At 46.2% G+C, this 14,154-nt stretch overlaps 1 protein-coding gene across 1 annotated transcript in view; it reads left to right on the forward strand.

Annotated features, from left to right (window-relative positions):
- The window catches only part of ADAMTS3 (ADAM metallopeptidase with thrombospondin type 1 motif 3), a 368,935-nt gene that overhangs the window by 295,921 nt on the left and 58,860 nt on the right, over nucleotides 1–14,154 (forward strand). The window contains exons 4-7 of the mRNA XM_019516763.1: nucleotides 5,702–5,785; nucleotides 9,934–10,090; nucleotides 12,454–12,559; nucleotides 13,297–13,440. Coding sequence (XP_019372308.1) covers nucleotides 5,702–5,785; nucleotides 9,934–10,090; nucleotides 12,454–12,559; nucleotides 13,297–13,440 — 491 coding nt within the window. The remainder of the gene's footprint in view (nucleotides 1–5,701; nucleotides 5,786–9,933; nucleotides 10,091–12,453; nucleotides 12,560–13,296; nucleotides 13,441–14,154) is intronic.

A 14,154-nucleotide genomic window follows, 5' to 3' on the forward strand; every position in this document is an offset into this window, starting at 1 on the left:
GGGGCTCTTCTCAGTGGGGGCTGGGCTCAGAGTGGGTGCCAACAGCACTGGGAGAGGGCTGCAGCCACCTCAGATTTCACCGCAGCTCCGCTCCCAGCACTGCCAACTGCCCAGCGCAGCCTGACTCAATGCCCCACATCCACCCACGCACCAGGAAGAGCCAGGGTTACCCCAGGCAGCTGGTGGTGGCAGCACTGGGAGTGGAGCTGTGGCGAAATTTAGGGTGGCTGCAGCCCCCTCCCGGTGCCCAGTCTGGGCCCAGCCCCCACTGAGAAGAGTCCTGGGCAGCTTTGGCTCCAGCCCACAGCTGCAGCCCACTCCGCCCTGTCCTGCACAGATCCGGGAGCACACGCCCCCTCCCCTCTTGCCCTCCCAGAGTGCAAGCAGCAGTGAGAGCCGCCCTGTGGCAGGCCGGAGGCCTGAGGGGGCCATGTCCTTCCCTCATGCCCCCGCCGACCGTGCCAGATCAGGTTTCCTGCACCCTTGCTTGCTCACCCGCCACGTCTTTGATGTTTGGTTCATTGAAGGGAGGCTGCCTTTCTCCCTCCCTGGCACGGTGCCTCTGATGCCCGTGCTTCTTGTGCCCACACCCCCACTGGGCCCTCACTCACGCTTCTCACGCTCGCTCTTACTCGCGCTCCTCATGACTTGCTTACTCGCGCTTCTCACGCCTGCTCGCGCTTCTCGCGCCCCTCACGCTTCTCGCTCCCACGCCCACTGGGCCTCTTGCTCGCGCTTCTCACACCTCTCGGGCTTCTCACGCCCCCCATCCACTGGGCCTCTTGCTCGCACTTCTTGCGCCTCTTCCCTGTGCTCGCGTAGCCCGCACTGGGGTCTCTTCCATGTGCCCGCATAGCCCGCACTGGGCTCCTACTCGCACTTCTCGCACCCACTGCAGCACCCTCCCTGGTGCTCGGAGCACCCCCTACCTTACTGGGGGGGCTCCTACTGAGGCCTCCTCCACCCCTACAGCCTCGCCCAATCCTCTGGTGACACCGTGCTTCTCGCGCCAGAACAACTAAAACCATAAGCACAAAACCCTGGGCTATAACATAAATTCCTAGCCAACCTGGCTTGCTTCCATGTACATCCCCATCAGGGTTTTCCCGAGCTCCTACCTCCTTGGTGGCCAGAGGGGGACTGGCCTCTGGCCTCGGCCTATGCTATTGATAAAGGCCAGGCCCTGCCCCCTTCTGGTCAGCTGACCAGACCAGTTGTCAGGGCAACCCGCACCTGCACTGCCCTGGTGATTGGCAGCTGAGCTCGTAACACTACCTCCAGTAGCAGGTACCTTAGTGCCCTGCTACACGCCCCCCCCCCCACGAGCCATGGCTCTATCCCATGCCCACCACAGCTAAGCAGTGCCTTCCCCCTCCCTCCCTCACCACAGGGGCATTGATCTGCCCCCCATGCCTTTTCTCTCCCCCTTCCCCTTTCACCACACCAGACTTACCAGCTGGAGGCAGCTCTCCACACTGCTGGCTCTGCTCCTCGCTGCCTAAGTGCTGCACTGCAGCTGCATGTAGCACAGGCATTTATTGTCCAAATTATCCGCCCCATCAGGCTCATTTCCAATACAGCTAATTTTCTTTACATCGATAATGATCCAATGTTGAACCAATGCCTCACTGCACCTCTAGGAGAAACGTCTGTTCAGTCCGACTAAAAAATATTTCTTAATTCTGTACATTCTGTAAACTTATACTGGCCTCCCTCTGAACATTTGGCATCTATTTTACATCACTTAGCCCATAATGGAATTTACTTCAGGGGTGCTCAACCTCTGGCTTGCAGGCCAAATGCTGCCCACACAGCCTTGGAATCTAGCCCACAAGGCTCCCCAGGGGTTGGGAAATTTGGCAGCAGGGGAGCAGTGGCAGTTAATACTGCTACCCCTTCCCTCTGCTAAAATCCCAAACCCCATGTGTTAGGCTGCAGCCTGCCCATGACCTCCCCTTCCCCACCCCCCGGCCATGCACAGCCAGATCGGGGCTGGGCCATGCCCCTTTCCCACTGCACAGCCAGGTTGGGGCCAGGGCATGCTCTCTCTCTCTGCAAAGTTGGTTTAGGGCAGCCCACACCCCCTTCTTCCTCCACACTGCAGTCTGGGCCATGCTCCCTTCCCTCTGCCCAGCCAGGCTGGGAATAGGCTTCCCTCATCCCTGAACGTGCAACTGGTTCAGGGACAGATCATGCCTCCTCCCAACTGTGAGATTGGGCCACAGCCCTGTCCTCCCTTGAGGTCAGGCCATGTCCCTTCTGCAGGGCTGGATCAGGGCTGGGTCATGACCCTTCCTGCCCCGCCTACCACAGTGGGTCTGGGTTAGGGTTGGGCCAAGCTCCTTTTCCTGGTATGGCTGGATCAGGCAAGGCTGCCTCCCCCACTGCCCATGTGAGGCCAGATGGGGCCCTCCTGCACCTGCCCCAGTAGCCAAATTGGGTCCACTGGCCAGATCTGGCCCACCGGAGGGATTGGGCACTGCCCATCTAGCCCATCAGACACACAGGTCGAGGACCACTAATTTAGTTCATTTGAAGAGGATGAGCACCTTCATTTTCAACCTACAAATGTTCTGACCTTAATTTATACAATTATGGAATGTCCTTCCTTGACTTTCTTCTTCCATTTGCACAAGTACATGGGTAGGCCAGAAGAAGGCTGTTTCCTGACTCACCTGTATTATTCTTGTTCTCCTCCACTCACTCCACATCTGAAAATGTTCCTGTTAGAATTGTATGGTTATTTATTGTGAATTTTTTGCCTTCATCATGAAGGCAAGTGTGTTCATTTTCTTAGAAGAAATAGGCAACATTCAGTGCTAAAGTGCATGTGTGCAGCTCCCACTGGAGTCCTCTGAGGCCAAACATCAGTGCTTTGTTTGGTTTTATGGATTGCTGTGTCAGGTGATTTAAGATTTAATAGCTTATTCTTTCTAATTCTACAGCACAGTGGAGCTGTGGTCCTGGGGTGGTCTTGTGCAATCCACTTGTGGATGGGTACTTGCTTAGGCTAACAGAAGTGATTTCTGCACAGTAACTCTTTCCAAAGCACCTAAATGTTACATCTTTTCACAATGTTAAAGGACTTTTTATATGGAATGTGTTGTGACAGAGGACAATTGAGTGTGTCAGGGATATCATTAACATGCTAGCTGAGGTGCAGTGCTTCTATATTTCTTCTCTAGCTATGCTATTGACTTGAAACTGTCAGAGGAGAATTTAAAAGCTGTCTAGGGAAATGGAAACCCTTTTTCCATATATTTCAATTGATTTGAAGTCAATGGGACTGTTTTGATCAGTGATTTTTAACCAGGTGCTGCAGCACTCTGGGGTGCCCTGAAAATCTTTTTTTAAGGGTGCTGTGGGGTACAAACACCTACCCATGATTCTCAAGATAAACCCAGAGATTTTAAATAGGAATACATATTGTCAAGTGCATTCTGAACTGTTGTGGTCTGTCTTAGTTCTTTGCGAAAGAAGAATTGTGCTATTATTTTTCCCTAATCAAAAAATGAATGAAAGGTAAGAGCTGGCATTTTCTGAGGATGTGCCTTGAGTATAATGAGAGGTTGCCTTGAGTCTGAAAAAAGGTTGAAAATGACTGACTTACATCAATAAACAAACACTCCCAAAGAATTAGGACATTGTGTCATTCTCAAAACACTTTTCCCCTCACAGGTAGCTTTAGAATATAGAAATACTGAGCTGAATCCTGAGGTCTTCACAGGGAGGAAAAACATGTCCTGCAGTTAATTTGTCTGCTGTAGAATTTGACTGTGGTTTCTTTTTTTTTTTTAAAAGCATGCTTTAAAAATAGTGAAAGGAACACAAGCTTCCATCGAATGCAATAATGCAAAATGTTTAAGTTAATTGAAATTAGAAAATCGCTAGACAAAGCAATTAGGAACAGATTCTGAAACTCATCAACAATTCAAGTGGCCAGATGCCATGCTTGAAATCTCCATTTGGGCTGGGTGGGAAAGGAATCTCTGGACAACAGAAAAAAACACTCTGAAAATGAATGTGGTCTAGGAAAGTGACTATGTTTAGGTGGTGTCTGCACTGCAGATTGCTTTGCTAACTACTGATACCCAAGCTAGCTCTATTAGCTCAGGTACCAGAAGTAGTATAGCATTGCAGTGCCTTGCCCAGGCTAACTTACGTGCTTGGTAGCTGAGCTAGCTTCGGTAACATTATGTTGCATTGCACTATGTAGTGTCGATATACCCTTAGAACAGAGTTCTCTGCCCAGAGAAGTATGGAGACTCCGCTTGCTTGGTGTGCTTGCTGTAGGTTATAGCTTTAACCGTGTTTTATTTGAGGCCGAAGTTGGGGCAATTTAGCTCACTTGTATTGCTACAGAACAACAGTTAAAAGGTACGCTTGTCCATACCAAGTGGACTTATTTCCCTGTGAACCTATTCCACCCTGCTCAGAGTCCCTGAAAAACTATTAATCCAAAAGGCAGATGGGTCTTCCTCCACAGTATATTTTTATGACTTTTAATCGAAAGGCTAAATTGATGGCATGTTACCAAATTATAAACATTAATGGTTTCTAGGGACTTGAGCATAGTGGAATTCGACTGCAGCTAGGGGGGCTAACTCCACTTAGGCACCTAATAGGTGGAATGGAATCTGGTCTTGTAGCATCATGCACATGTATAAAAGAGTAACATGCATGGGCAAGCTTAATTGTAACATTTCCTAAGTTTTGAGTGTTTTACTTCTATTACCTTACTAAATTCCTTTCGGTGCATATTTTTGCGTAATATAAAGCATATACAGCCTGTTCTCTAAGCCAGTGGTGCTCACAGTTTTGGCCCCATGGGCCAGATAAATGGCATGGGGCTGGTCCACAGGCCAGATCGGGCCCCACACACTGGGACTGGGCCCCAGGGGCCCTGTACTGCCTCTGCCCAGCCTCACCTGGCCAGTATTGGGTTCCAGGAGCCCTTCACCTCCTCCACCCTACCAGGTTCTGGCTCCTGGGATCCCACACTGCCCCCACATGCCCTGCCACTGCTGGGGTCAGGCTGTGTTTGCCCAATCCAGTATGCATGGCTATGGTCTCTGGGGCTTCCCACAGCTCCATGGGGAGCCCTACAAGACAGAAGTTATGGTGGTGGGGCTACATTTGGCCTGTAGGCCAGGAATTGAGCAATCTTCTGCTAAGCCATCTGGGAAAAAAGAGCCTTTGGGAAATGTGATGAGAATTGTTTTTCTGACAGAGGACCACAATGGTTTTACCTTTAATTATTTTACTTGATTACAAAAACAGAAAATAGCTACTGAATTAATGTTATACCTCCAGTACTTCTTACCTGCATATTCTCATTTACATCAATGGAACCACAGCTGTGAATAAAATTAAACATCTGTTTAAATGTTTGTAGGTCCGGGGCATTTATGAACCTCAAGGACCACCTTTGCTGTGGGCCTGCTCCAAAGCCCATTAAGGTCAATAGGGCATTTTATATTAGCATTAAGAGATTTTGAACAGGTCCCTATGTTGTAGGTTTGCTGTGAAAGGAAGTGTAATGCACATTCCTCATTGCATGCAGATAATCTGAGACTTGAATTGTACTTTGAGCAGAATACAGCTTTATGTGGAGGCATGTTATATTATCTTGTGTGCTCATTTGAGGATTCCTTTTTATCCCATTGTTGTTTCTACTTAATCTCTTATTTTTCTTTCTTAGGTGAATGAAATTTACCATGATGAATCCTTGGGTGTCCACATCAATGTGGTGCTGGTGCGAATGATAATGTTGGGTTATGCAAAGGTAAAAAGGTGTTTGACTGAACTCTCCATTGTAATACTTTTCATAATTGCCTTTACTTGTAAATTAGTTTAGGAGCTGTGAGTGCTTCTGGATTCAGAGCTGTAGAGACTAGCAGTTGTAATGCCTGGGGCAACTTTCTGAGAAGACTGGTTCAATATGAAGTTCAGGCTTAATCTGATGAATGTACTCTTAACTGAGGCTTCAGGCAAGGTGCATTTTTTAATGTTGATACATAACTGATTACAGAGCTGCATCCAAACTATTTTATCACAGATCAGCTGGAAGATGATGGTAATTTTTTGTCTCCACAATGCTAAGTGTATTCAAACTATTTGGAGTCTCCTTAAGCAGTATATCTTTGTACTGTGGTACCAAACCTTTTTATTTAAATGCTGCTTCGCAATATCTATTCTGAACTTGATTGCTTCAGATGGTGCCTGGAGGGTGCCTCTCATTTGCATCCCCTGTAATCAATAAATGGCAGATGTGACTATGAAGTAGCATACCCCAAGCAGAGAACAGGCTAGGAACCCAATCAGTGGAAGCTTTGTAGAAGATTCTCCTAGTTTAGAGCTGTCCAACTTCTAAGCAGTCATGGGCCTGCAGGTCATACTAGCAGGGGCTGCTCACTCGGCAGGCCACATCAGTGAGGGTCATGGGCTCCTAGGTCACATGCTCTATTGCACATTGTACCTGTGTTCTCCCTGCCACTCGCTGCAGTGTATGCCCATGTGCTATACTGCCCTGTGGGGCGGATACAGAATGCAAAGCTGAAAGAATGAGCCTGAGCCAAGACACTGGCTAGTAAAGCAGCCAAGGCGTCAGGAGAGATTGTGGCCAGATGGGAGCCTGGGGGCTGCAATTTAACCTCTCACATGTCACATACAGCCCACAGGCTGCCATTTGGACAGCCCTATCCTAGTTGGTGCATCTCCTGGGTATACAGTCTGTGTCTTTACCTTGCCAATGCCACCCAATTTCGAAGCTGACAGAAGACCCCACTGGCAGAAAGGGGCTTGCAGATGCCTTGCATCTCTGTAACATCTTCATGGCCAAGCTTTGTTCCATCAGAGCCTCTGCCAGCAAAAGCCCTTAGGAAATCCAGCCAGTTACTGTAAAAGCAAATGATATTGTCTTCATTGACAAGGGCAATATACCAGTGTAACCTCTCCATAGGGATCATTAGAAAGATATTTCCTTTCCAGAAGAAATATTGGGCCCCCTCCTACTCTGCCCCAAGTAATCCTCATAATACTGTTGACTTGAATTTTGCTGTTAAAAAGCAATCAGAGTGTGTTGCTATAAATGCTTATAAAATTATTCAGGCCTAAAGGAGGCATCTGGCTTTGTCCTGTAGTAGAGATCACATACTTCCATTTTAAATAGGACATTAAACTTGGGTAATAGAAGAGGCCATTTCAGTGTTTTCTTAATGGTTAAATATGATCACTTTTCCATTGACCACACAATACGTGTGTGTGTGTGTAATGTAACAAGAATTGGCCATGGACCAGATTCTCATATAGTGTAAATCAGCACAGACTCCTTGAGGCTAGAATTATTTTTGCACGAATTGAAGCTCTGCCCTGTATGTTTTTATCATTTCATCTCCTCTTGCAGATTACTGCAGGCTGAATGTGTCCCTGCACTTAGTCTTAACTGAGGGGCGTGTTCACTTCGCGCAGCTTATAATGTAAGCAGATCCCAGCTGTGTGATTTCAAATGTCCTGATTTAGTAATTATTTTGTTTGTTTGTCCTGCATATAACATGTTTCATATGAAAAAGCCCCTATAATATAAATGCTTCTTATGATATGTACTAAAAAGTTCCCTCCCACACCAGCCAGTTAACTGCCCTAACACCCTGCTGTTAAACAAAGGTAGCAGTTGGGAGAGAGCATCTTGGGAAGGGGGACATTTCAAAGTAGCAGTTGGAAGAGGACATCTTGGGAAGGGGGACATCATTAGATTAAGGGTCCTGATGCCAGGCTGTCCTGCTCTCTGTGTAGGCCTGGACACCTGGGCAAAGCCTGTGTAAAATGTCTTCACTCTGATCTGGGTTTTTTGGTGAGACCTTTTATTGGGCCAACTGTATAGTAGGGAGACATCACTGATGAGTGATGACCAAGCAGTTATGTCTTCAGAAAATCCACCATATCATTTGGAACAGCAGAAAAACAAACACCAATGTTTTGGCTCAAGCAAATACCAGCATTGAAGCCATGTTTATATGGCACCAACTCCACTGGACAGGACATGTCATAAAGATGCCTGACAACAGGCTCTCAAAACAGGTGCTATTCTCCCGATTCACTGATGGTCACTGTGCTAGAGAATCATAGAGAAGTAGGGCTGAAAGGGACCTCCAGAGGTCATCTAGTCCAAACCCCTGCCTGAAACAGGATCATCCCTTTCCAAACCATTCCATTCAACCATAATGTAAACTCTATGTAAGACAACCATCAGCCCTGACACAACACAGACCTATCACCTGAACTTGCCACAAGTAAAGCAGGGGAACCACTGCAGCTCCTCTTGCTTTTATATGTTGTCAATATATGCTCAAGAAATCCCAGGTAGAGGGCCACAACCCCACTACAGAGAAAGGCAAAACTCCCTACAGTCCATACAGTCTGACCATGGGGTAAAATTCCTTCCTTGACCCAAAATATGGTGATTGGTCTGACCCTGAGCAGAGGGGCAAAGCCGTGTAGCCAAGAACCTCTGGCTTTGGTCCCAGCAAAAGCACTGGCACACCCTAGTCAAAGTCCCCAGCTTTGGCTGTAGCTAACACCCAATGCCTCTGAGGAAGGCTTAAAAACACCCAACCTCTGTAGCAGAAGTAGGGTAGAGGGGACATGTGAGGGCAACCAGCAAAGCCCAGAAGCATGGGAAATACCCGTAGTAGAATATAGGAATAGCTTTGCCTAGATCACCTCCAACTAGTGGCTGTCAAGAATTGCAATATTAATATCAATACCTGGGAGACTCAAGCACTGAATTGTCCCAAGTGGCAATGTGATGTACAGGAAGACATAAATTATTTTGAGCAAACTTGCCTTACTATGAAGGCAGATTATGAGAGATAGATAGAAGAAAGGGAAAGATGTCACACCAGGTTGTGGGTAGCCTGAGTCTTGGGCAACTCAGAAATCGAGATGCCAACTGGGGTTGGAATAAGCAGATTACAGGGCAAGCCAGGTCAGAAAGTCAGGAGGTGAATCTGAGAACAGGGTCTAGGAGTAGGCTGAATCAGGAAGCCAGGGGATCAGGAAGAGGGTGGAGTCAAAGAGTAAGGTGGGTCAAGAAGCCAGTAAATCAAGCAGAGCACATTCTGGTTGAGCCCTGTTATCCAGACACTTTCTGTTTCCTGTGTGGCGACTTATATGGTGGAGATGAAGGGTCAGCTGACCCTGACCAGCAACTCAAGTGACAGGCGAGCCTTGCCCAGGTTGGGTGGTTAGCTGTAGGGTGACAGGCTGGGATGAGTGGCCATATCAGTCAGGCTGAGGCCCCATGACCTAACAAAAGAGTGGTGACCTGACATTGGCAGCATCTACTCCTTCCTCTTAGAACTATTTGCTATACGTACAATCAATCAGGTTGCCATCATCAGTCACATTCATATTCACTGATGACTTCCTTGTGTAATGGTAGACTGTCATCCTTGTATGGAAGAATGCCAATGACTATAGTAGGGAGAGATGATAAACAAGGTTTCAGACACAAAATAGGCTTCTTCAGAAGTGAGGAGTTAACTCCATATGTAAAAGAAAACAGGCACCTAAGGAAGTGGAAGAGGGCTGTAAACTAGGAGCAAAGAAAAGTGATAAGAAGTAACCTCAAAGGAAGAGAAATTTAGATAACCTAATTATGTCATTATCTAGCAGCTTTTCACAGCCCCTTTGTAAGCAGTTGACTGTAGACCAGAGAAAAAGGCCTTGAGGGTGGATATCCTTAATAAACTGTAGTAGAACACATCTCCTTACCAATAGAGAAAAGGGCTGGCCTGAAATGAGGTGGAGAAAATTGGGTGGTTGCTCAAGGAGCAGTTCCCCAAGGCAAAATAACTGTTTTAAGCTGCCAGATTCCCAATTCCAAGGAACACACAGGACAAAGCTCTGGGTTTTAATACATTGTTTGTTTAGTCCATCAGCTTGATCGAAAGGGGAAACCCATCAAGAAGCCTGGAAAATGTTTGCCGTTGGGCATATCAGCAGCAGAAGTCGGACCCTAATCATTCTGAGCACCATGATCATGCCATATTTCTAACCAGGCAGGATTTTGGGCCAGCTGGTATGCAAGGTAATGCAACCAATTTATAGTAGAAATATGTATATTTTTTTTAATAATATATGCCAATGTGCCAACCCCATAGCATCAGAAATTGGCATGACATACAGGGGAATACCCATTTTTATACCGAATATCATAGGGGTTGGGATCACAGACCAACAGGCCTAAGGGAGGGAACAGGTAAAAGATACAAAAACATCAACAACTATAGTAATATACAGTTAGTACTTTAATTTCCCTCCTGACATCGCCAGAGGTGCCCCCAAAGAAGCCTTTAGTCCTGGGGACTCAAACAGCTGAAGCCTGCAGCTGCCTCCCAGTTTGAATCCAGCTCCTTCAGTCCACAGCCCTGGCTGATCAAGCCAGTAGGATCCTAAGCTCCACTGTGCACCTTAGGTAGATCTGACTCATCTTCATGTGCAGGGGTTACAAACACTGTTCACTTCTTATTCGGGCCATAGCTTCTGGCTCCTGCTTGCTTTCCTGTCCCACCCCCAAGCCCCTTGGAGTTTCCGAGATTTATAGTCCATATTAGCCATCCTCAAGGCTCTGCAGTCTGCACCTTGGTTTCATCTGCTATTACACACATTATTCATTACACCAAGAAAGGGGATAAAGAAAGATTGGAACATGGCATTGGTTTGACCTTCAAAAAATAGAATGTGCAGACTCTATGTGGTTTCTGATTAAATGTAAGCCATGAGGAGGGGACCTGGAAATGTGCCATCTCTTCTCTCTCACTTTTCTATCCAGTGCAAGCAGTTGTTTCCATTTCCTCAGCTCCAGTCAGTGGTACAGTGGGATGAACAGATTGTAACAAAAGGTTTTATTCAGAGCCGGAACATGACTGGCCTCTGCGGAGGTCATGAAGAGGCAAGCAAATGAACTTCCTTCTCCTTCTAGTGTACTTGTTGTTCCTGCTTTTCACTGAGGAGCAAAATGCCAAAACAGGTATCAAGGAGATGAGAGCTATGGCTTTATCTTCCTGTAGCAATGGTCTGTGAAGCAGTACAACAAAGACCTAGGAAGACAATTCACTGCATTCAGGAATATGCTTGCAGTGAAAAGTATACCCACATCTTTGGTCCTGGGTACATGCCTCTAGGCTTGCCAAGCCTGCCAGCACGCATCAACATTATAGAGCCACACACAACTCATATCTGTATGTAACCACTTCCACAGAGGCACTGCAGTTACCTGTGTTTGGGATTTTAAGGACATATACCAGGGCTCTTGACACTTCACTGATTTGAGTTTCTTCAGATTGGCGTACAGATTGTGGCAAATCATCTCTCTAACCCAGGCTTCTGGGTAACAGTTACCTGAGGCACTTCTGGGTCTGCAGACTTCTTGCCTCTGTCTCTTCCAGCTGGTGAAAAAGTGATTGATCCATCAAAGAAACTTCCTTGTCACTTCACTGTTAGAACCGGATGCTGGGAGACAGTATGGGGAGTGGCAAAGGTGTCAAGATGGGATAAACACCTTGGAAGGTGGCAGCAGATCTCAGGAAGGGGTTTGTTCATGCTAGATGCCAACGTGGTAGATTTGAGATGGTTTTGGCATGCTGCAATCACTAGATATTCTGTATAGAGTCTGGCACAGTGCAGTGAACTCATCTTCTTGACAATGTGGAACAAGTAATTGTGGCTCCAGAACTCAAGTTCTGAGTGAGGAAACCGGCCCTTCATGGAGCTGGGCGAGGAACGTGCCTGGAATATCAGTGCCAGAACATGAAAATGAGAGAGGCCATGCTACTTCAGGAGTGGGTTGCTATAGCTATCTCGAAGAAGGCTTCTCCAAGCTCTGATAGAGCTGGGCTAATTGGTTTAGTGCTGATGAGCCAACCTCTACTGCTGTATAGTAGTGGAGTTTTGTCAGGTGATTTCATACTGTGGTTGAATCATAAGTAATGGAGATGGTTAGTATGTTGAAAATAACAGACTTTGAGAAAATGAGATTCCCAGACAGATATTAATAAAACAAAGCCCGAGGCTATTTATTACCATCCAAAAGAAGTTCATCAGTCTATTCTCCAAGTCTGCTAGAGACTCAGACATTTGCAGCTGACCAAATCTCATCCTGTAGCAGGGAAATGGGCAGCTGATTGTTGCTTTACATTGTATTCTTCAGAGGAAAAGACAGAGGTAGTTATCAATGTTAATCTGAAGAAGTTGGGCAGGAGGCAGGACAGGTTAGGGTAGCACCTTAGAAACTAACTAGTTTAGGGACACATGAGCTTTCATAGGCAAAGTCTGTCAACTAGTCTTAGAGACATGTTAATCTCTAAGAGATAAAGATGTGAGTATAACTGTCGTTGGCTCATCTAGTTAATAATGTAAACAGAAAAACTCAAACTTTATTGCTGTCAACAGGATATGCCCCTGTCACTGGCATGTGTCATCCTGTGAGAAGCTGCACTCTCAACCACGAGGATGGGTTTTCTTCAGCTTTTGTTGTCGCCCATGAAACTGGTCATGTGTAAGTCTGACTATTACATCCTGAGTAACATTGAGTTTAGGGTTTATTTTCTTGTTTGCATACAAATAGTTTAATTCTCTTTGGGTTCTAGCTATGCCAGATTTCTGAACCAGTATATTTCCATTCTGCTCCTTTGTGTTGCACAGGAGATTTAGGTAATGAAGAATAACTAGAATAGGAATCCCTTGAAAATAATATAATGGCTTTTAATACTTAAAAATGGAAAGCCATGAAATATCGTGTATCCCACAGTTGGATTTGGCATGCATCAAAAAACAATGGTGCGTTGAGTCTGCTACAACTGTTTCAGCAAAAGGTCCTCATTAGCTAGCTGGCTGAATTTATGACAGTCATTGAAGGTCTGACTGTGTAAATATGCATGCAACTGTGGGCTCCCAAACAGCTGAACAAGTAGTCCTCTATTATTTAATAGAGCATCTGTTTTACAGTATCAAAAACACAAGACCACCTCATCCTCTAAATAGATTTTGATTTATTAGTTGAAAATAAAATTAGCAAACCATAAATGAAACAAGATTTATGGACCTGTCTGCCTTTTCCAAATTATTTTGGTGTTGCTGGAAAAGTCCAATTAAGGAGCAGGCATTCTCTCTCAATGCTAAAAATTAAATCCTTTGCTAACACACCTGTATAGCCATATAAAATGCCTCCTCAGCTCCTCCCTTTTGTGTATGAATTATGTGTGTAGTGCAATCTCTATCTGTTCTTTGTTGCAGGCTGGGAATGGAGCATGATGGGCAAGGGAACAGATGTGGGGATGAAACAGCAATGGGGAGTGTCATGGCTCCCTTGGTGCAGGCTGCATTTCATCGTTACCACTGGTCGCGCTGCAGTGGCCAAGAACTCAAACGATATATACAGTAAGAACCTGATCACAGAATAGGAGTGATGCTGCCAAAAACATGGCAGTCCATCTTGTCATTCAGTATCTTGGGGCTTTCTTTTGCTGTGCAGAGCAGAAGGGAGAGAGAAAATCCCAGCACAAAATAGCCAGAAAGTGACACAGTCCTCTGAACCCTGTCACCTACTCACTGGAGAGGCCCCTCTTGCAAATACAATGAAACAGGGGGCCCCAGAGGCTTCAGAGAGGGTACCAGGCTGCAGGAAGAGTGGAGCCTTTCTGTATGGCATGCTGCCCTTGCAGTTCAAAGGCTGTGGTTACAGCACTGCCATCCTTTCCAATGTATGACATACATTCCCCAATTAGGAGCAGCTTATAGGAGCTGTAATGCCTAGCTAATGGCAGTGAGTCTCCTGAAGGGTTGTGAGGTCTGATACTGTTCTGGCCTTTTGATTCTTTCTGTACTGGAGGGAAGAGTACACCAGCCTGAATTTGTGTTTAAAATGAGTAGATTTGAGGCAACTGTGGTGCTTCATAATTTTCAAGTTGAAAATTGGGATTCAGTCCCAAAGGGCATCCGAGTGCATCTGCTCTATAAGCCACAGCAACAGATTCACTATATGCTTCCTCCCAGCAGTACTGCTTGCTAAAACTCCCCCGCCCCACAGCAGTGTCACTTTTATCTGGTGATTCCTTTTACAAGAACGAAGTCAAGAGCAGCAGTTCCTCATTA

Source organism: Gavialis gangeticus, unplaced genomic scaffold, assembly GCF_001723915.1.
Source record: "Gavialis gangeticus isolate Ggan-Ray unplaced genomic scaffold, GavGan_comp1, whole genome shotgun sequence".
In the NCBI taxonomy this organism is placed as follows: domain Eukaryota; kingdom Metazoa; phylum Chordata; order Crocodylia; family Gavialidae; genus Gavialis; species Gavialis gangeticus.